Consider the following 22,830-nt stretch of genomic DNA (forward strand, 5'->3'; position numbering starts at 1 on the left):
GAATCACTCCGGTCTCGGAGTGTCACCCTAACTGGCCTGGAATCACTACGGTCTCGGAGTGTCACCCTAACTGGCCTGGAATCACTACGGTCTCGGAGTGTCACCCTAACTGGCCTGGAATCACTACGGTCTCGGAGTGTCACCCGGCCGAGGGATCTCACCTGGAATACCCCTCCTCACACACCTCTCAAACAACTTCCTTCAAATCGAATATCCCTCCCTTCTTCCTGTGCATCTTCCTACCTGTCCTCCTGACTCCCTCTTACTCTCTATGGCTTTTCCCTTAATATTCCTCTGTTTACTTCCTGTCACTGGTTGTCTCTTGACCTATAATTGACTTTATTTAATCCTGTTTATTTAATCCTTTAATCTAAGAGCTTTCTGCTTGAATTCTGTAAACAGGATTAAATAAAGTCAGCCAGCATCTGGCTCCTGAGTATTCCTTGGTAACACTGAATGACTGAGATTTTCTTCACAACACCACCACCCTCCGACAGTGAGTCCTGCGTGGCAATGGACACCACTGTAACCCACTCCATCATTCAAATGTTACGGCAGAGGGACCGCTACCACTCAGGTAGAGTCAGACATTTTACTTCTAAATTTTAGAGCAGGTGCCGAACATTCAAACATTCATGAGGGTACATGAGTGAGCAATGCAGTCCAAGGGCAAGGAAGCCAATGGCCTAAGGGCCTGTCCTATGGCAAACGAAGCAGGGTCTGCCCTGCCAAAATCAGGCACTACTGGGCCAGGTAGGCACTGCCACGTGGGAAGCAGGCTCTGTGCACCCCCTGTTGTTGTGGTTGTTCTTCCTTTGGGACAAACTCCCTTTGTGCCTGTCCCCGACAATTACAGACTAGGCTGGACCTCACAGAGCTGGCTGCCTCTTCCTCCCGAGGACTGGGACTTGGCATGCGCCGCTTTTGCTCAACACTGGAAGTGCTTACACGGTTACACGCTTGTGAGTAGCAGCTGTGTGAATCTGCCCAGGGACTGCCTCCTCAACAGCCCCTGCCTTCCAGCTGTTGTTACTCCTCACACAAGTCTGCCAGGTAGAGAAGTCACAAGGGCTACTGTCAGCGATCCAAGGTGCTCTTATGGGACCAAATTAACACACCAGGGCTTCTCTGCTGTACCTTGTAATCTGGAAAGATTTCCTCATTACCCTCATTACCCACTGAACTGAACCTGTTTGTCTGGGCCTTGATTTTAAATTTTCATCTTATTTATCTTTTATTTTTTTGTTTTGAGAGGGTCCTCGTACATGATCTGGTTCATCTGGTATTTGCTATACAGCCCAGGCTAACCTTGTGCTGGCAGCAATCCTCCTGCATCTGCTCCTTAATGCCGAGTTCACAGGTTTGTTTACCTTTTTAGCCTATCATGGTGGGGTCAGCAAACCTTTCATTCTGGAGAGCTTTTGTCTGTTTGTTGCTTTTCAGCAAAGGGTAGCCCTGGCTGTCCTAGAACTCACTCTGTAGACCAGGATGGTCCCAAACTCACAGAGATCCACCCAAATTTGCCTCCTGAGTGCTGGGATTAAAGGCATGTGCCATGACTACCCACATATGATAAATATTTCTATATAAACAGCAAAACTGAGGCAAAGAAAACCACTCAAATTATACAAGTTAACAGTGGGTAGAAACTGGTCTCTAGGAGGTCCAAGTCCTCAGTTAGGCCTTGCCAAGGGACAGCTGTGCTTCTATCAGTAACGGAACAATAATGGAGAGGCTGGAGGACAGAGCCTAGGCAAGAATAGTAGAGCCCTGGGATTTCAGTACCTGAGAGGTGGAGGCAGGAGAACTGCTGAGAGCTTTAGTTAGCCTGGGCTACAGTTTGAGGTGGTGTCTCACCGTCCCCTCCCCTCCAAAAAATACCCCATAAAAATCAAAACAGTAAAGATAGTAAACCAGAATGAACTGAATGTTGCTGCAACAGAGGGTTTTTGTAAGCACTACTCCAAGTAGGCCCCTGTTATGTAATTCAGGCCACTCCTCTGTCTCCCCAGTGCCTGAGTTACAGGTGAGAGCCACCGTGTAGGGCCTCCCAGGTGCTATGAATTACCTGTGGTCCTAGTGAGGCTCGTGCTATGCTGAGGGCAGTGCTGCTCTCTCATGACAAAGCCTCAAGAGGTGCACTGTCTGAATCTGCCTCTGATGAGCTGTTTCCTCCCATACTGTACATTCTGCCTACTGTACAGCTTCTTGGTTAGCACAGGAGGGACTCCTCTACCTGGTGGTATACCTCTGAAATCCACAGAAGACTCACCAAGAGGATAAGGAGCAAAGGTGTTGGGTGAAGACTGCTGCTCTTTGGTCTGCAGGTCGGGGAGGCCAGGAGCCTGGGGGTGAGGGGGGAAGCTATCCATGCCCGGTTTGCCTGCAGAGGGGTGCAGAGACAGGTGCGGCGGGGGTGGCGGAGGTGGAGGCTGCTTTACAAGCAGGGCCTGGGCCAGCTGGCGCTGGTGCTGCTGGATCTGCTGCTGCAGATTAGTGATTGTGCGCGCAACCTGGCAGGTGGAAACACACACACACACCCCACATATTAGGCAGGGCTGAGCAGAGCACAGAGCTCATCTATAGACCTCAGCCTCTACCAGCTGGGCCAGCCTTGTCCCAAACTTAGCCCTGGGACTTTCCAAATAGGGAGTTCAACCAGAGAAAAGCCGACACCAGGCTAAGAGTTGATCCACTGGGGTTTCTTCTACTAGAATTAGAGCTAGTGGCAAAGCCAGGCTAAGGGACACTTACTTGCTGCTCCTGTTGCCTCATGGGTCCGGAAACATTCCGCTGGGCCTGTAACATCTGCTGCTGGATTTGTAAACGTTGGTATGCCTATTGACAGAAAAGTTGGAATACCGTAAGAAAGCTGTCAAAACATGTGATTCAATCTTCTTTACATTGAGAAATAGAAAAAAATATTTTACAGTGATCTAGACTAAAGGCTTGACTGGCTAGACAATGTGGGAACACTATAATGCTCTATCCAATAAATGTCTCCTGGGCAAACTGCAAAAGCAGCTCTGTACTCTGTGTGCTGATGTACAAAGTCTTTAATTTGATTATTTCAAAATGTTGGCTGAATATTGATTAATTTTCTGCACAAAACATATTTTGGGAGATTTCTTGGCTGGAAGACTCCTGTAGTTACTTCCAAATGAAACAACCTTGGATTCACAGAGCCCCTCAGTGAGGTCAGATAAGCAGAAAACAGTTGCTGTGAGGAGAGTACCATGTGCAGCTGCCCTCAGGGAGCTCAAAAAGCAGCTTGTGAGCTGCCACCCACGCTGGGGTAGGCTTTTGAGTGAAACAGCTGCCCAAGCCAACCATGTTCCTGTGAGTAACTTAGACCCAGGCAGGACTGTGTCTTTGGCTTGTTGTTAGTGCCCATTTGGTCCTACACAGAAAAGTTAGTTAAAACAGAACCAAATAGAGTTGTGCTGTTCGGTTAAAATCCCTCAGTAATTGCAGATAAAGTGTTCACTTAAGGATTCTCTAGAAGTTCTAAAAGTTCTGTAGCAAGTAATAAACTTCATTTCTCTATTTTTCTGGAAGAAAAGTTTACAAGCAGAATACATCCGGCACCAGACAGCTGTGCCCTCCATTCACAGCACAGGGAAGGCTGGAGAGCATCCTGTGTGCCCTCCATTCACAGCACAGGGAAGGCTGGAGAGCATCCTGTGTGCCCTCCATTCACAGCACAGGGAAGGCTGGAGAGCATCCTGTGTGCCCTCCATTCACAGCACAAGGAAGGCTGGAGAGCATCCTGTGTGCCCTCCATTCACAGCACAAGGAAGGCTGGAGAGCATCCTGTGTGCCCTCCATTCACAGCACAAGGAAGGCTGGAGAGCATCCTGTGTGCCCTCCATTCACAGCACAAGGAAGGCTGGAGAGCATCCTGTGTGCCCTCCATTCACAGCACAGGGAAGGCTGGAGAGCATCCTGTGCCCTCCATTCACAGCACAAGGAAGGCTGGAGAGCATCCTGTGTGCCCTCCATTCACAGCACAGGGAAGGCTGGAGAGCATCCTGTGTGCCCTCCATTCACAGCACAAGGAAGGCTGGAGAGCATCCTGTGTGCCCTCCATTCACAGCACAGGGAAGGCTGGAGAGCATCCTGTGTGCCCTCCATTCACAGCACAGGGAAGGCTGGAGAGCATCCTGTGTGCCCTCCATTCACAGCACAGGGAAGGCTGGAGAGCATCCTGTGTGCCCTCCATTCACAGCACAGGGAAGGCTGGAGAGCATCCTGTGTGCTTTGTGTACCCCCTCCCCCTCTGCCCCAAGCTCTGGCCTGTGACAGTGCAGCAGGCTCTGCAGCGGCCCCCACACATAAGCTGGGCAGCTGCCAGGACCCCTTCCTGTTCTGGGTGAACTTGCCTCCTGCCACTCACTGTCATGGGTCCAGGAAGCAACATGGCCTCCTGAGTGCCCACTGCAGGGAGGTCTCCCTGTAGGTGACAGGCACAGGGCTCCCTAGTTAGGAATCTACAAACAGCTTGATGGGGAGGCCACATGCTGCCTAAGTCCAGGGGCTGGGCCTCAAGGACAGCAAAGACACATTATCTCTGGGACACTTGCCTTTGTCCTGCCCCCCTGCTACCTACTGCAATGTCGAGCCTTGCACTTTTAGACATGTGGCTAAAAAGTGAACGACTTGGGGCTGCCTGCTTTCAGAAGCAAAGGTCTCCGGTCCCCTGTACCTCCTGTCTGGCCTTCCTCATTTGCTTTGCTTCCTTCAAGACTCATTTTCCAGGCAACGAAGTTCCAAGGTAAGACGTCTAAGAAGACCAGGAGGGTAGACACTGGAGGGGACAAGCACACTTGGCGCCCCAGTAGAGACATGTTCACTGTGTGGCCAGGAAGCAAGGATGGCCACTTAATATAAAAACGAGAAGACTACTGAAAATTAAGAATTCATGTAGAGGTTGGGGATTTAGCTCAGTGGTAGAGCGCTTGCCTAGGAAGCGCAAGGCCCTGGGTTCTGGTTCCCAGCTCAAAAAAAAAAAAGAACCAAAAAAAAAAAAAAAAAAAAAAAAAAGAATTCATGTATGCTAAGTCACACAACCTTTAAGGACTCCTGGGTCTCATTAGCTGCTCCCAACTGAGGCTCTGTAAGTCTCAAGGGGCCAAAGCGGGTTGATCCAGGAATGGCAGCAACTTCTCTCCTCTATGAGCCCATGATGGTGTTTGTGTTTGCCATCCTTGGGAGGAGTGAGAAAGGATCCAGCCATGAGGTACTTGTATTCCATGGCTCAGAGGAGCAGCTCTGAGAGACCCAAGGAATAGACATGCCAGGTTATAGATCTGTGAGACCATGAACTGGAAGGGGCTAAGCATTTACAAAGGGTAGGAACAATATCTTTGAGCAAAAACCTTCTAATCCCTAACAGCCCAAAACACAGTTGGATGTGGGAAACAGAGTGACTGACCAAGCTCACCAGTGAGGTGTCTCTGCTGCCTGCGGACAGGAGCGCTCATGTCTAGACTGGGCCCATGGCACTTACCAGCTGCAGCTGATAGAGCTGGTTCAACATCGTCATATGCTGAGGGTTAATTGGCGAGGTTAATAGTGCAGGGCTGAGACCAATGTTTTTTGCTGCAAACTGCAAAAGCTGTGCTTGAACCTGTTGAGCAGAAGCATACCATTAACCACCATCTCAATGGAAGCACTCACTTGTCTGTGTGGCTTTGTTTTGGGGTTCAAACTGGTTAACTGACAATTCCATTTGTTTGACAGCTGAACTGGAGAGGCCATTAGAACATTTTAGGAACAATTAAACATTAGTAGTTAACATGTTCAGAATATAAAAATAGCTCTGGAGTGGGCAGGATGGACTCTTCCTGACTCTTTGCCTCTCTATCTGCTACATCCTGAGACTTTAGGCAAGAACCATCACGCCAAGCCAGCATCTACAAGATCTCGTTCTCTAAACATTTGAGCTGTGCACTTGCTTTTCATGGCTTGAGGCCATTCCCATCAGAGGTTAGTTTATGTTCTGCCAAAGCGGAACCTCGAGGTCTGGAGGAGATATTTATCCAGCTAACTGCTCCAACCAGTCTCCATAGGAGCTGCTACGTCCTCCTTAACACATGTAACTATTTTCTACCAAGTCCGAGCCATCTCAACTCACTGTACAGACCTGTTCTTTTCCACACGTCAACACTGTCTTCCTATGTGCAGGGACAGAAGAGATGTCCCCCCAAACTCCTAGGACGAATGAAACATTTTCAAATGTGGCAGTCAGAAGTGAAAACTGTGCCAGGAGCTAGAGAGCCGGCTCAGTGGTTTAGAGTGGTCTGTGCCCTTGTAGGCATCTGAGTTCAGCCCTAGTACCCATCTAATAGCCTGCAACTACCTGTGAGTAAGTCCTTTAGATTCCCTCCTCTGACCTCTCTGTCTATCAGGCACACACGGTGCACATGCGCACACACAGGCAAAACACTCACACATATAAAAGTAACTAACCAACCAACTGAACTAAAGAGGTGGGATTCCGGGAGGTGACGAGGTTATGAGGGCTCTGTCCTGACTGGGATCCGTGCCCTTATCAATGAAGCCCAGGGAAGCTGCTTGCTCAACCCCGCGGATGCTCAGAAGTTACCATTAGGATCAGTAAGCCCTCACAAACTGCAGCCTCAGAACTGCAAGCCACCTGTACACTGTCCATCTCCACAGCTACCCAGCACTTTAAATGACCTCTTACAGGTAATGGGATTAGCATGGTCTCTTTAAGACAGATGAGAAATAAGGTTCCTCAGAAATCCCGAGGGTCCTGTTGGCAGCAGAGTCTAATAACAAAGCAGCCTGTTTCTGTCAGCAGGAGCTACCAGAGATGGGGCTTCAGGACACTTGTGCTCTTTTCAGGCAGTTACCATAATTATATATTGACTGGAGTTCTGAGTTACCTCAGGTAAAACGATATCTGTATCAACTGATTACTAATATTTTTAACAAGGGATAATGAATGTCCAGAGGCTAAAATTATTAATGTTCTAAAAGTAAACAGTGCTGATGCTTTTTAAAAAAGGACAGATGTGGTAACACAAAACCCACATGGCCTGCTCTTTACTTGGGCTGTACAGTAAGACTCTCTCTGAGTCTTCGGAATGCCACAACAGCCTCAAGGGGACACTAGTGGCACACGGTACCTTGGCAGAAACCAAGAAATAAATCTCCAATTGGACTTAAGGCCTCCTCAGCAAGAGGAAAATCATGGTTGGTACTGCAAACTAGCCAACTGCCCAGAACTAGTTTAGTCATGGATCTTGGAGGAGAGCCTACAATTACCACTTCACTAAACCAGCCTAACCTCAACTATAAATATTTGTTCTTATACCCTGAATGTAGTCCTCCCCGGTCAAGGAAACTGCTCGTTTCACCCGGCAAGCGTAACTGATCACTATGCAGAGTCGTGGAGTCTGGTCCCAACGAGTATGTACCTAGGCCTCAGGGATTAGTGCAGAAGGAGGCTGGAGGTTGTTAACAGCAAGTTTGCTCTGAGTATGAGACGGTTTCCTAGCAGGTCAGAGAACCTGTGTGTGAAGTCTCACCGCCATGGGTGCCTGAGGATGATCTGAAGAAGTGCTAATGTGCAGGGGGAGCTCCTGAGGCCTCAGGCCTAGACAAACAACTACAGGCAGCGAAGGAGTACTGAGAGAGAGAAACAGTTTTCACCAGGGAAAAAAGACCAATTGATTATCCTACACCAAATTGTCAGCCCTGAGAAGACACATACACAAGAAATGTTACAGGAATGAGCAGGGCATATTTATATATTTAGAAATGTGCGTGCGTGCGCGCGCACACACACACACACACACACACACACACGTGTGAATTTAAGCAGGACCTTGTTGTGTAGTCCTGGCTGGCCTTGAATTCACAGAGATCCTCTTGCTTCTAAGAGACCATACATTGGAATGTGAGCAAGAAGGAGTACAAGGGAGGGCTTGGAGGGAGGAAAGGGTGGGGGGGGGAGATTATCTAAAAAATATATACAAATATATGATTATATATGAATAGATCCTAAACACACACACACGCAAGGCCCTGGGTTCGGTCCCCAGCTTCGAAAAAAAGAATAAAAAAAAAAAAAAAAAAAAGGAGTACAAGGGAGGGTTTGGAGGGAGGAAAGGGTAGGGGGGGGAAATTATCTAAAAAATATATACAAATATATGATTATATATGAATAAATCTTAAACACACACACACACATGAATCTCTATGGGTCTGGGCTAGAGAGATGGCTCAGCAGTTTAGAACACTGGTTGTTCTTACAGAGGACCTGGGTTTGATTCCCAGCACCCACATAGTGGTTCGTAATTTTCTGTTATTCCAGCTCTAGGGAGTCTGATACTCTCTTTAGTCCTCTAGGGGCAACTGGTGTGCACATGGTGTACAGACAGGCGTCTCTGTAAATTCGAGGGTATTGTGGTGCATGCCATTAATCCTAGTACTTGGGAGGTGGAGGGAAAGTACATGGACCCCGGTCAGGCCAGAGTGGTCTACATAGAGACCCCATCTCAAAAAAAGAAAAAAAAAAGGAAAATAAGATTTGAAGGAAGAAGGAAACAAGTACACGACTCTGGCTGGCTTTATGCCAGCTTGACACAAGCTAGAGTCATCAGAGAGGAGGGGGGCTTAATTGAGAATATTCTGCATCCAGAAGACTGGGCTGTAGGCAAACTTGGAGGGCATTTTCTAGATTAGTGATTGATGGGGGAGGGAGGGCCCAGCCTATTGTACGTGTTCCTGGGAGAGCAGGCCTCTCCGTGGCCTCTGCCTCAGTTCCTGTCTTCAGGGTCCTGTCCTGCTTTCATTCAGTGATCAACAGTGACAGAGAAGCAGAAGCCAAGCAGAGCTTTCCTCCCCAGCTTGCTTCTGGCCGTGTGTTTTATCACAGTAGTAACAACCTTCACTAGGACACACACCATGAAAACAACGAGCAAACACTCCAGCCTCCCCATCAATCTCCTCTGGCAATGATTAGCTAGTATCTTCTCCAACTCCTCTCTAGACCCGGTGAGCCTCAAAGTCAGAGCTCTGTCTAACCCGTCTCCTGCATGCTGGGGTTAAAGGCGAGGTCACCAGGCTCTGTGCACGCATACGCTATCATACAACTCCAACTGCTACTTCACTGACACACCCCTTGCCCTGGGTGCCCTGGTGCCCTTACTAATGTTCTATGCCAACAGTAGTCTGCTTGTTTTCATTCCAAATAACCCAGGAGACTACTGTCAGCTTTATCACCATCATTTCCTGGATCCAGCTAGATCCAGATCAAAACCATACCAAGCACAGTGTGCAAAGCTTATTGGTCACACCTGAGGGGATAGAAACTGAGGCACTTGAGCTCGGAGGCTGGGCTGGGAGGAATTAAGAGGCTGCACTGGCGGCTGCTGCATGGTCCTGGCTTGTGCTGCTCCGCTATTGCCAAACACACCCAGATTGCCACTCGGGATCTGCAGAAGACAGGACAGCCAGTAAGAGGTGGGGCGGGCAAGCTGGGGAAGGGCCGTTTCCACTATGAATGCCAGTGTTTCTTCTGTTTCCTGCCCCTTCAACCTGGTCCCTAAGTGCACTTTGGACAAATGCGACTTGTACGGGTTACGGAGGATGAAGAACCAGCTTAGGGAACTACCTACACTTTTAAATCACAGGAAACACACATAACTGCATTATTTTCAAGTGTCCCCAAACACGGTTGTCACAGTTAAAGAGATAATTCGGAATGATTCAAACACAATGGTGGTAAGAATCTGAGTAGGACACTTCCAACCCTGAAGGCCGCGTGCAGCCAGGCACAGAGAACATGTGCTCTGGAAAGCAGAGAAGTCACAGTGCGGTGAGAAATGCAGCAGTTACTGCGACAAGCCCCGAGGCTGAGTCAGTCAGCAAAGTCAGAGAGTTATCCTGGTGTCCAACACCAGACATCCTCGGTGTGCGCTCCAGTCAGCCTAGCTGACGGGCTGGAGTGTGGTGGCTATGTTTTTGGAAAGCCGACTGAGGGGTTTTGTCAGTAGAGCCTGCTGCCGTGCCTGAGCTGTGACCAGTGCACTGTGGGTTTCTAGGGTTCAATCTTCCCCTGAACCTGACCAAGGAGCTGCTGAGAGCCCACAGGGCCATGATAATTTGCAGTGGCCACAGGCACTCAGGTCTCTCTGTCTCTTTCTGGGGACTTCTTACACAAGAGCATGAAAGGCTCTGCAAATTTCATAGAAGTCCCCTCTGTTTCTGGAGAGGGAACCCCCCCATGGTGAAAACAGTTGGTAACAGACCAGTATTTCAATCAGTAGCAATAACTTGGAATTTGGAGTACAGAGAGGAGCTCAAATACATTTTAGTTCAGCATAAAAACAACCTTGAAACATTCCTATAGTGACTAAATTTCAAGAACTGTCATTCAATTTTGAGCTTCTGTGAGCACTCCAACGGGTGTCCTGAGAGCATTTCAGTAGCTTTACATATTTCATCATATTTTAAGATCAAGATATCAACTGAAAACAGTACTTTTCCTCTACCAGGTTAGAAAAGTCAGGAGAAGGAATGCAGACCACTCCCTGCTCTTTCCCAACAGCCTTACCTGTCTAGAAGAGTTCAAGTTTTGCATGCCCAGCCCTGAGGCAATCCCACCCAGGGCCTGATTGGGGAGTGCACTGTTGGAAAGGGGGAGCTTCAGGCTTGGGGAAGGCAAAAACGGTGAAGTCGTGGGCTCTTCCACGAGGCCGCCATCCTGATTGGAGAAAGAAAGGGTGAGCTGTGTGCAGTGCCGGCCAGCACGCAGAGCACCAAACAGTTTCCCATGGAAATAATGGAGTGAGGTGGGGTGGATGGGTAGAGAATTGAACGGTAAGACATGTGTGGATAATGAGGGGATGGGGGCATGGAAACAGGAAGAGGAGAAAAGAGAGAGAGAGAGAGGATTAAGACGCTGCTTTGTTAAGGCCCTGACAAGCACACACTTGAGAGCTTCTAGCATTGTTCCCACTCCACTGCTCTGGCCTGGCTACTGTGGGCAGGGACAGACACAGCAGCAAGTCTAACCTGCAGACTCCAAGCGCACAGCTTCCCGGGGAGGCTGTCTCCACCTCCACACAGCACTTGGCTGACTCAGAGAGCAACAAGCACAGAAAATGCTAAGGTCACCCAACCGCCAAGCTCTGCAAATCTAACATCTCACCCTCAGCACAACCACTTGTAGATTTAATTAACCCACGCTTTAGAGAAGGAGTCAGGGCCCAATTACACTGCCAGACCCGCAAATAAAAACACACATAGTGGTGCCCAAGCGCAATCTCAGAACTCCAGAGGTTGCAGCAGGAGAATAAGGAGAATAAGAATAGTGAGGCTAGACACTAATTTGGCATTTCAGATAAATATTTTTTAGTGTAAAGTGCTCTTGACCACATGTGCCACAGCTCATCTGTCTGTGTGGAACAGGAAGGGACTCTGGAGCTATCAAGTCCTGTCAGGGTGTCAAGAGCCCTTCTGGGAACAGAACTGGGATGGGATCTAGGCTCCAGTGTGTGTAAAGGCCAGGGCTCTACAGAGTTAACATCCACAGAAGTTCCCTTTCCTTGGAGGCAGGGTCTTGTTGATAATATAAGGTGGCTTTGAACTTGAGATCCTGCCTCAGTTTCTTGAGGAGCTGGGATCACAGCTAGTGCCACCAAACCTCACAAGATTTGTCTGTCCTTGCTTCAGTTTTGTTTTCAGGGATCAATACGGAAATTGAATTTCACCTGAAGAAGGGACATTCTCCCATGAGACACTAAAGGGGAACAGACAGAGTTTTGACTGGATTTGAAAAATAGAGGGAGATTCCCCTGGGTATCAAATGTGGCCATGGCCAGGGCCAGTTAGATACAGGTGCCCTGCCCTTCCACTCCTTTTCTTCTTCTTCTTTCGATTTCTGTTTATCCAAGACAGAGTTTCTCTGTGTAGCCTTGCCTTGGCTGTACTGAACTCAGAGATCTTCCTGCCTCTGCCTCCTGAGTGCTGGGATTAAAGGCCTCTGCCGCGCCTGTTTGGCCCAACCTTTTCAGAGATTAAACCTGCTATGTATCATCTCCAATCAGCAATTGAGCATTTCAAGTGAGTGGACAGAAAAACGTGATGACCCTGGCTTGCTGTATACCCGAATGGAAAGCTGTGAGTTCACACTCTAACAAGGAGAGCCAGTTCCCAATCCCAGCACTTTGCACTCCTTACAGTGCCATGCGTAATGCAACCGTACCTCTGAGTTATACATTCCCACGTTAGGACAATTGAGGAAAAGCCCCTTAAACGTCCTAACTTTCCATCTGACTTGTTTTAAGGACACAGCTCAGATAACTGTGGAAGGCATAACTAAGACAGCTGCCTAGATCCATACCTTGTCAAGGAAGGTGGGGCGGTCCATGGAAGACTCTTTGGAGATTGGTGGGCGGCAGCCGAGGGGTTTGGTGACCATTCCATTGTAGTCGGTCATTCCCAGTCCACGTTTGTCCATGTCCACCTTCTTTTCCAGCAGAGCACCTGGGCACAACATGGACAGCAACGCTGAGGGGGAGCGAGTAACTGCAGGACAGGAGGCGGTCATGGAGCCCCAGCACCAACCTGCACCCTGGGATTGGACCTGCTTGCCCTGCTCCTGCCAACTCTGGCCACACTGCCCCCTGCCCGTCCCCAGGGAGCTCATTAGCATTCTCTGCTCCTCAGGTCTTCCTTCTTTCCTTCCTTCCGGCCACCATCTCAGGGCCTTCCCACTGACATAACCTGATGACTACCTGCCTCATGGTCACTGCCGTGGTGGGCAGCTCTTGGCCTACTCACTTGTATTGGATGTCACTGCTGCCACTTGTCTGGTCTCCCTGCCTTACAGTGCACACAGCATTCTTACACACACTACCATCTGTCCCCATCATTCATGGATCTGCATTCATTCACTGTCCCATGTTTATGGTCACTTGTGGACCCCTGTGGGTTGGAGGAAACCTGACCTTGCTGATAAGTATCCAGTTCAGGTGAGGCAGGGGAGTACTCTGCACTTACTGGACCTTATATTGCAGCATCTGTGCTGCCTCTGCTGCACACTCTTCACAGCTGGGTGATTTTGGAATGCTCCCAATGGAGTGCTGTGTGGCATTCCTAATGCGAGAACGCTAGCTGTGCCTTGCAGAGAAACTGCCCATGCCTGCTCATTGTCTCTCAGGCATGAGCTACAGCAACGTAGTTTGTTAGTTGTCTGCTAAGAAATCCCAGCAGAGAAATTGAGGAGGAAGGATTCCATTGGTGAGGCTCCTCGGGAGGCGCTGAGGCTGACACCCACAGTGCGCCTAGAGCTGCAGGCAGTCGCAAACGCCTGTGCAGAGGTAACTGGCAGTGTGGTCAGCAGCAGAGGCGCTTACTATTCAAGCTGCTAACCTGAGTCTGAGCCCCAGAAGCCAAGAAAAGCTGTAGACACGATACACACATATACCACACAGGCTTCACACACACGTGCACCACAGCATGTGTGCCCACACACGTCACACACGTGTACCACAGCATGTGCCCACACACGTCACACACACGTGTACCACAGCATGTGTGCCCACACATGCACCACAGCAAGTGTATCCACACATACTTCACACATGCACCACAGCACGTGTGCCCACACATACTTCACACACATACACAATAATAAAATAGGCATAATGGATAGCACAGCTGGCAGTCTGTATAAAAAAAATACAACCACATGACCTAGGGTCAGGAGACATTACATCCCGATGAATTCCCATTTAGTTATAAAGACGTGTTAAGTATAGTACTCAGAAACACTAACATAGATGAAATGGGTGTGTGGCTAACAGGCTTGTGGGAGACTTCATGGGGTTATCCCAGAAGAGGCACTTGCCATACTGACTGGGTGCTCTGTGGTTGCTCCTCCTGAGCCTGGATTTGTCTACCCACCTCTTCAGGGTTAACGATGGCTATAAGCAAATGGTTCTACAAAGCAAAACTTCCCAAGAGGCATCTGGATAGATGCCCTGTCACTTACTCATGGCCTGGTCAAGGTTCATACTGTTGCTCTTCAAGGCCTCTTCAGCTGGCTCTCTCTGAGGGGGAAGCAGAACTCATATCAGCAACAGCAATCCACACAGTTAAGACAACCAAGTAACTCCAAACGTCCCGCACTCCAGCGGAGGAGTGGCAACCACTAGTGTTCGAAACGGGAAATGTTCTTCTTTGTTGAGGACAGAGACACCATCTTTTTGTTCTTAAAGGCAGGCACTTCTATGTACACTCTGCCTCTGCCTCCTGAGTGTTGTAGAGAAGGTGTCTTGTAACAGAAAACACAGTAGCTAAAACTAACTGTACCAAGTCTAGAATGGAGAGTCAAGCACTTATATTTAGCTGGACATTGCAGCTCACACCTTTAATCTCAACAGACAGATCTCCATGCATTTGAGGCTAGTCAGGGTGACGAAATGAGATCTTGCCTCAAAAACAAAAAAAAAAAACCTTGTATTTAACATCAGAAATAAAAATATGGGATTTGGGGGCTGGAGAGGACTGACTGCTCTTCCAGAGGTCCTGAGTTCAATTCCCAGCAACCACATGGTGGCTCACGACCATCTGTAATGGGATCTGATGCCCTCTTCTGGTGTGTCTGAAGAGAGTGACAGTGTACTCACATACATACATACATACATACATACATACATACATACATACATACATACATACATTACATACATATGAATAAATCAATCTCTAAACAGTGGGGCTGTAGGAAGCTTGTGAGCACACCTACACTTGTTTCGGTGCTGCACCGAACAATGACAATTTAGCAGAACTGCAGAGTTCTGGACTCTTCATACGCAGGTCCCTGTTTTATCTGTCACTCTGAGTACCAGGAGGTACGTAACATCAAACTTTTGTATGTCATGAACACCAGTGTCTGTCACCCAAACTTCTGGCCAAGAAACAAAAACAATCAGATCAGATTCATGCTGGTAACTATCTTTTTATCAGATAAATAATCAGACTAATTCCTGAAGAAAATCAAAGTTGTTTGCTAGGGGCTGGAGAGATGGCTGAACAGTTAACATTATACACCTTACTTGCCCATAGAGCTGTGTGTGGGGGGAGCATGCTGGGATGCCCATGGGACTGGGAGGGCATGCTGGGATGCCCCATGGGGCTGGGGGAGCATGCTGGGATGCCTATGGGGCTGGGGGAGCATGCTGGGATGCCTATGGGGCTGGGGGAGCATGCTGGGATGCCTATGGGGCTGGGGGAGCATGTGGGGGAGCATGTTGGGATGCCTATGGGGCTGGGGGAGCATGCTGGGATGCCCATGGGACTGGGGGAGCATGCTGGGATGCCTATGGGGCTGGGAGGGCATGCTGGGATGCCTATGGGGCTGGGGGAGCATGCTGGGATGCCCCATGGGGCTGGGAGGGCATGCTGGGATGTCTATGGGGCTGGGAGGGCATGCTGGGATGCCCATCACAATATTTTCTGGATGGTTTAGAGAGGCTGTTCCACAGGGCAGTGGCCTGCTCATTTATATAGCAGCAGTGTAAGGCACGGGGCCATTCTGGACTCCTCTCAGGTACATGCACAGTGACTGAGTAACAGATGCACACTGGGACAAGGGCTTGTATGTGGAACCTGGGAACTAGCCTGTTCTCTGGCCCATTGTCACCTGACCTAAGCACTGGGAAGACTGAGGTGCTTCTGTGGGGGACACCTGAGATACAGGAATGAGGCTGGCTTGTTGGACTGCCACAGGGAGGGTGATGCCTAAGTACTCAGCTTCGTGCTGTGTCCTTTTACTTACTACATAAGGAATGAAACTCGCTTGTAATTATAAACCTCAGAAAACACGAAACTGCCTAAGTCTAAGGAAATTACAAACCATACATTGACTTTTATTTAGCAAGAGGCATTCTTGATCAAAACTGAGTAATTCTTTGTTTATGGCCCAGGTCAAAGGGAACTCAACAAGTAACTAGACAGTGACGTCATCCACAGAGCGTCTGTTCTGTGCCTCGTCACACACAATAGACCGGCTGGGACTGCTTTCAGGCTGTCACTGGAGCCGTGGGGCAGGAGCATCAGGATGACAGTTACCGGGAAGCCCATGTCTGTGAGTTGTTTGATCAGCCGGCTCATGATCCAGGCCTCATCCTGCTTGCCGGGCGTCTTCATGCCCTGGAACAGAGCGGGCAAAGGAAAAGGTCAGGAGTTACTTCTAGTGTGTTTTAGAAATGCAGGACAGGGGTTGGGGATTTAGCTCAGTGGTAGAGCGCTTGCCTAGGAAGCGCAAGGCCCTGGGTTCGTCCCCAGCTCCAAAAAAAACAAAAAAAAAAAAAAAGGGGTTGGGGATTTAGTTCAGGGGAGGGGGCTTGCCTAGGAAAAGAAGGACCTGGGTTGGTCCCCAGCTACCAAAAAAAAAAAAAAAAAAAAAAAAAAAAAAAAGGAAAAAAAAAAAAAAAATGCAGGACAACTCCTGGGTGGTCGGTGGCACATGCCTTTAGACCCAGTACTTAGGAGGCAGAGGCAGAGGCAGAGGCAGGCAGATCTCTTGAGTTCAAGTCCAGCCTGGCTAATAATAGTTAATAGAGTAAGTTCCAAGACAGCTGGGGCTATGCAGGGAAACCTTGTTTCAAAAACAAAACAAAACCCAGTAACAACAACCACCACCACCTCGGTGACTGCAGGGACAGGATCTGTGAGTGAGCACTGGATTGTGCTGTTCCTCAGAGCCGACCTCAGCTCGTGGTGACATCACACTGTGGGAGACTGCAGGGTGCACCTGCAGGCTGGTCACGCCTGTCATTTATGGATAAACAAAGAACAGGGTAATCAAGTACACTACTGGTCACACAAACGCCTCGGCAGCTCTCAGCACTGCCAAGTTTCCTCAACATTTCATGCTTTTTACCTTCATATGCAATTTATTCTCAACAACAACAAAATGTAGAGCTCCTGGGAAAGCCACCTCTATCCACAGTCTGATCCTCACTCAGGTGAGGAAAGGAACATGGAGAGAGATGTTAAAGGAGAGGAGAGAGGCTGACCACAGAAAAAGGGCGGCCCAGGGGCAGGGCACAGGCGGCCTGAGAACCAGGTACACGAGGTAGAACGGTGACTACATAGTCTCCTAAGAGTCACAAACCAAGCTAAAACTCTGCCCCTCTTGCAGAACATCTGCTGTGATGTGCTTGCTTTCCCTTTCTCCCACTTCCTGTCCTTCTGTGTTTTCCTCCATTTCTTCCTTTGGAGACAGGATCTCATGTAGCCCAGGCTGGCTTTAAACTTGGCTTTGTGGCTGAGGGTGACCTCGAACTCCTGATCCTCCTTGTCTTCACCACCCAAGGCTGGGGTTACAGGTGTGCACCACCACCCTCTTCTGCTTCAGCCTGCTTCAGCAGCAGCAGCAGCAGCACAGTGCACAGAGCACATGGTGCTGGAGCGGCAGGGAGGCAGCTCGCCTGGATGGCAGGCCTGCTCCAGGGCCAGATCCTGTCACTACAATTTCACACTGTAGCATTCCTTGTCTTATGGCAACCGGATTACCCAGCCCTACGTAAAACAACCTCTCTTCATGTCTGCGATCATTTCTACTCCTTACCAACAGACAGGCTGATTTCAATTTCTGGATTCTGTCTGCTGTTTCATGAATGATTTTCAATAGCATTTTCTTTTTTTTTTTTTCCTTTTTTTTTTTTTTTTTGTTTTGTTTTGTTTTTTTGTTTTTTTTTTCGGAGCTGGGGACCGAACCCAGGGCCTTGCGCTTGCTAGGCAAGCGTTCTACCACTGAGCTAAATCCCCAACCCCTCAATAGCATTTTCTAAACAGCAATAAATCCACATTCTAAATTACAAAAGAAATGAATTAAAAGGCCTCAGTACTGTCTCATCTGTATAAATCCTGATCTCTTCCAAGAAGTCTCTTGAAGATTATTATGAACAGAAGGTTTGGAACACCATATACAAGCTGTTACCATATGCACAAACCATGTCTCCCTTTCATCTTCCGACAGCCTGCTGGTCTGTGCTAGCTGTGCTGGTCTGTACCTGCTTTTGTACAAGGCAAGTGTTTGCTTTCTCATGAGGATGTGCAGAGGGATTCCAACTGGCTGCTGCACTAAAGTGTCGTCTTTCTCATGTTTGATGACAATGTCCCAAAAGAACTACAGATGTGCACAGCCAATGGCAATGCTGCGTCCATACACAGGTGACACTAGTGTATAAGGCTAGCAAGGAGCCAGGGACCTGACGCCTACAGCCCAGAGAGCACAGCAAGCTAGCAGGGGGCCAGGGAGCCAACACCTGCAGCCTGGGAGCACCCGAAGCCTACCCTTCACTCCCTGTCCTGCTCTGGCAGTGAGGACAGAGTAGCCCAGCTACTAGTAGTGCTTAGTCAGCTTCTGGGTCCCTGCTGTTTGGTGAGCTGGGACTGCCAACTTTTATATGTGGGAGGGTAACCTGTATTCCCTTCGACCTTCTGACCAGCTTTACATCTTTGTTCTCTCTTTGGACACTTATGCACATCAGGGAGACCAGGTTTTCTATGATGTAAATGATATGTACCCCCCCCCCACACACACACACATTCTCTCTCCTAACCTCTGGCTTTAATTGGTAGGCTAACTTGTTGTGTAAAGGTTTTATGGTTTGTTGCAGTCCATACACAACCTCACTCCCAAAAAAGAACTTCTTGGAAAGACAAAATTCTATTAATACAAAAACAGCTTTTAGTTTTTTTCAAGACAGGGCTTCTCTGTGCAGACCTTGCTGTCCTAACACTATGTAGACAAGGATGTCCTTGAACTCACAGAGATCTACCTGCCTTTGTCTCCTGAGTGCTGGGATTTACAGCATGCGCCACTACGGCCACCTGAGAATAGTTTTGATCTTGCCAATGTACAGAGTAGAGTCCCAAGACTACACAGAGAGCTCTGTCTTCCCACCTAGACTGCAGGAAAGGCATCCCAGCCTCATGGTCTCCCCAGCAACACCTACCTTCTGAAGTCCTTTTTTTGAGGCATTGCCCCAGGAGCTGCAGGATGAGCTGCTTTCTTGGGAGGCAGCATTGTTCCACATGTCCCCGTCCTCGTCCTCCCACTGGCTGGTGCCCAGGTTCATTTCGTCCGCACCACTGCCCCAGCCTTCTTGCATAGATTTGGAAGCTGGAAGAGAGCAGTGAGGAACCTGTCAGACTCACTTGTCCTGAGAAGAAACCAGTGTCACCAGAGCACAGGAGGGGTGGGGAAACAGGAACTACTGTTATCTTTTATCTATTTCTTTTCTCTCAGGCAGGTACAGGATGTATGTGAGGTGTTTTCCTTTGCACCTCCAGCTGCACTGCTCCAAACCTCCTCACTCGACTCTGCCCTCCTCTTGCACACACAGGCATGCATTCTACAACTCAGTCGGAGACCACAGGGGAGGCAGCAGTCTCTTCACAGATGAAAATGCAACTCAGATGTGGACTCCTGAAAACGTCAGTGCCTTTCTTTTAGGTATTAGTTTCGTCTTTAATCCCAGTTCTTGGGAGGCAGAGACAGAGGGACCTCTGTGAATTTGAGGCCAACTCAATCTCCAAAGTCGCAGACCAGCCAGGGTGAGACTGCCTCAGACCAACCAACCACGCTAGGACAGCAGACCAGCCAGGGCTACACAGTGACTGCCTCAGACCAACCAACCACCTAGGACACACGTCTACTGACAGGGCAGCCAGGGTGAGACTGCCTCAGACCAACCAACCACGCTAGGACAGCAGACCAGCCAGGGCTACACAGTGACTGCCTCAGACCAACCAACCACCTAGGACACACGTCTACTGACAGGGCAGCCAGGGTGAGGCTGCCTCAGATCAACCAACCACCCAGGACACACATCTACTGACAAGCAAGGAAAACCGAACAATGCAGCAGCCAAGGAAACAGCAGCTGTCTGCTGTTGCTATTCACGGTTTGTTCAAGACAGGATGTCATCCAGGGCCTTGTACCATGCTAAGCAAGCCCTCTACCAGGGCAGCCAGGGCTACACAGAGAAACCCTGTCTCCAAAAAAAAAAAAAAAAAAAAAAAAAAAAAAAAAAAGGATACCCATCCTATTTCATGTGTATGGCATATGTAAACTGTGATACAGGCATATAAATCTATAGATCCTTAACCCATGTGTGCACATAAAGGACAAAGGAATGCACCAGGTGGTGTCTTCTATTACTTTCACCTTAATCCTTTAAGACAAATTTGTCTCCCAACAAATCTGAGGCTATCCATTTAGACTATGTTAGCTGGCTGGGGAGCTCCCAGGATGCACCGGTCTCTGCCCTCCAAGGCTAGGGTTGCAGGCACATGTAGCCATGCATGGCCTAGAGAAGTGAACTCAGGTCCTTATACTTGCACAACAAATAATCTTACTGATCTATTTGCCCAGCCCTGTGAACCATGTCTAGCTCAGTGCTAGGTCCAGGCATGGGCTTACCTGGTTTGCACAGGGCTGTGGCAGCAGCAGGAGCGCTGGCTCTTCCAAATGGCACCACGGGCTCAGCAGGATGATCCCATCCACTGCCACTACTGGGAGGCTTCCCCCACGCTGCCGTGCCATTGTCGACCAGGGTAGAAGGGGAAGATGGCTCTCCCCAGGAGTTCTCAGCCTTGGAGTGAACATTGGGCATCTCTCCCCAGCCAGACGAAACTGGAAAAGGGGGAGAATGCAAGTGAAACTGAGAAGTCAGGCGGTGCCATTCCAAATCAAGCAGAACCTCGTCACTCTGCACTTCAAGTGTCACGCTTAATCTTTCACCTTAATGCCTTAAGACTCGGTCTCCCAACAAATCTGAGGCCAATAGCTGCAAACTGCTCAGGGTGTATCAGCTCAGTGGCCCGAGGAGACAGCACAGGACTCGGGCAGCAAGCTCATTATCATCTCAATTGTGAAATTTGTTAATTTTCTTACTAATGATAGTATAGAACTGGTTCCCACAACTCTTTTTTTTTTTTCCCCCCCGGAGCTGGGGATCGAACCCAGTGCCTTGCGCTTGCTAGGCAAGCGCTCTACCACTGAGCTAAATCCCCAACCCTCCCACAACTCTTTATTCTAACAAAATGCAGTAACCCTAATGACAAAAAGGACATGTAGCTATGAATCATTTTAAATTTCAAGCTCTCTGCTGAGCAACAGTTTAAGCAAATTGTTAACAATAACTGGTAAGTTATCCTGATCAGTTACAGCACAAGCAGTAATTACACAGAAAGCCGTAACCAAAACTGAAAGGCAGTTTTTCAAATTTAAGGGGGCAATTAAATGAAGAAGATTCCCACAGCTGAAAGCGTGTTACTATGACCAATCAGCAGACAAGCGTTGAGTCAGCAGCTGAGAGCAGGAGCATGACTCTCCTGATCTGGCTTTCCTCCACGGCCATGTCTTTCAAGGCCGGATTACAGGATACTAACAGAATAACTAAAGAAGTTAAAGTTAAGAACCATCATAATTAGTTAACTCATTTTTTGTAGGAAGTTTTGGTTCCTCTTAAGAATCAACGGAAACCCTATGTAGTAGTGGAAGATTTGTTGGCTTCGTATCTCACAGCCTTGTGGAGAAGTGGAAGAACCACCCAGCAAACTCTTCCTGGGTTACGCTCATCTCTGGCAAGACTCATGCATACCCAGGGTCTAGTCTTTAGAAGAGATGTGACAAACTGAAATATACCAAATAATTCTGGTACAAAGCAAGCATTTTCAGTTTATACACAACAGTTCTAAATGAACAGCATTAAAATAATGTCCAATGCTTAAGTGTTGTCACTAGAGCAAACTTGACATCTTTTAGTGAAAACGTTGGATGACTCAGGCAGACCAAGCGTTACTTAACATTTAGAACATCGATGGGGCTGGAGGATGAAGCTTAGTGGGAGGAGAGTACACAACATCCCTGAGACCCTGTTTCACCCTAAGCATCGGTGCCCTCCCATCAACCAGCCAACAAAATCCAAGCAAGCAAATATTTTTAAATACTATTTTTTTTTTGCCAAAAGTTTTCCTTTGTGTGTGTGTGTGTGTGTGTGTGTGTGTGTGTGTGTATTCACTTTACAGGATTTCAGGGGACCACACTGGATTTCCAACTACCATTCATTTATTTATTTTTTAAGTGAAGGCCCTGCAGTGGAAGGTTGTGTATGAGGTTCACAGGCTTTCATATTTAGGCATCTTTCCCATTCTATAGCAGATCCACTAATCCCATCGCCCTACAAAATACAGGAAAATACCCTCCTCCCCACCCCACCCCTGCGCCCATAGCCACACAAAGTACAGATCACTCAGACCTCTTTTGTTAAAAACTATTGCAATGTTGCTGAAAACGACTCACTGTGGCTGGTGACTGGAGGCTAATTTTAGAGTCCCCGTGTCCAAACAGCAGAGCTGTCACAGTCTCCTGCTGATTCACACAGAAGAGGAAAGTTCCTAAGAGAGAGGTCTCGACGCTTGAAGCAAGGACAGTTGTCTAGCTTTTGCTACTCTTATGACTTCTAAGAGACCACCAATCACCAACCTAGGCAGAAGTCAAGCTTTTTCAAGCTTCAGTGTAGTGAATAGGACATGGCTTTTCCATGGTTAGTTCATGTTCAGTCTACAAAACCTATTACTTGTGTCTGAAAAGCAAGCTTTCCAACAAGGAACAGTAGACCCAAAAGCAAAGTCAGCCTTTCCAGACCATAGCCCCTGGTGAGCAGCTTCAAACCTGTCTCGGCTGCCTCAGGTAGGATGCAGGACTCTTGAATCAGCTTCCCAAGAGCAATCTTCCCTTGTTCAGATTTCAGGACTCTCACATGGAAC

The 22,830-nt window shown here is 48.5% G+C and overlaps 1 protein-coding gene across 3 annotated transcripts in view; it reads right to left on the minus strand.

Annotated features, from left to right (window-relative positions):
- Tnrc6c (trinucleotide repeat containing adaptor 6C) overlaps nt 1–22,830 on the minus strand; it is a 72,591-nt gene that overhangs the window by 14,519 nt on the left and 35,242 nt on the right. For 2 of the 3 annotated variants that reach the window (XM_032914062.1, XM_032914063.1), the window contains 10 exons: nt 20,480–20,692; nt 19,011–19,177; nt 16,114–16,194; nt 14,033–14,090; nt 12,380–12,522; nt 10,589–10,762; nt 9,330–9,467; nt 5,510–5,629; nt 2,755–2,838; nt 2,273–2,513 (listed from right to left, as the gene is read on the minus strand). In XM_032914062.1, the coding sequence (XP_032769953.1) occupies nt 2,273–2,513; nt 2,755–2,838; nt 5,510–5,629; nt 9,330–9,467; nt 10,589–10,762; nt 12,380–12,522; nt 14,033–14,090; nt 16,114–16,194; nt 19,011–19,177; nt 20,480–20,692 (1,419 nt within the window). The remainder of the gene's footprint in view (nt 1–2,272; nt 2,514–2,754; nt 2,839–5,509; nt 5,630–9,329; nt 9,468–10,588; nt 10,763–12,379; nt 12,523–14,032; nt 14,091–16,113; nt 16,195–19,010; nt 19,178–20,479; nt 20,693–22,830) is intronic. The other variant, XM_032914064.1, reaches the window with a different exon arrangement.

Source organism: Rattus rattus, chromosome 9, assembly GCF_011064425.1.
Source record: "Rattus rattus isolate New Zealand chromosome 9, Rrattus_CSIRO_v1, whole genome shotgun sequence".
Lineage (NCBI taxonomy): Eukaryota > Metazoa > Chordata > Mammalia > Rodentia > Muridae > Rattus > Rattus rattus.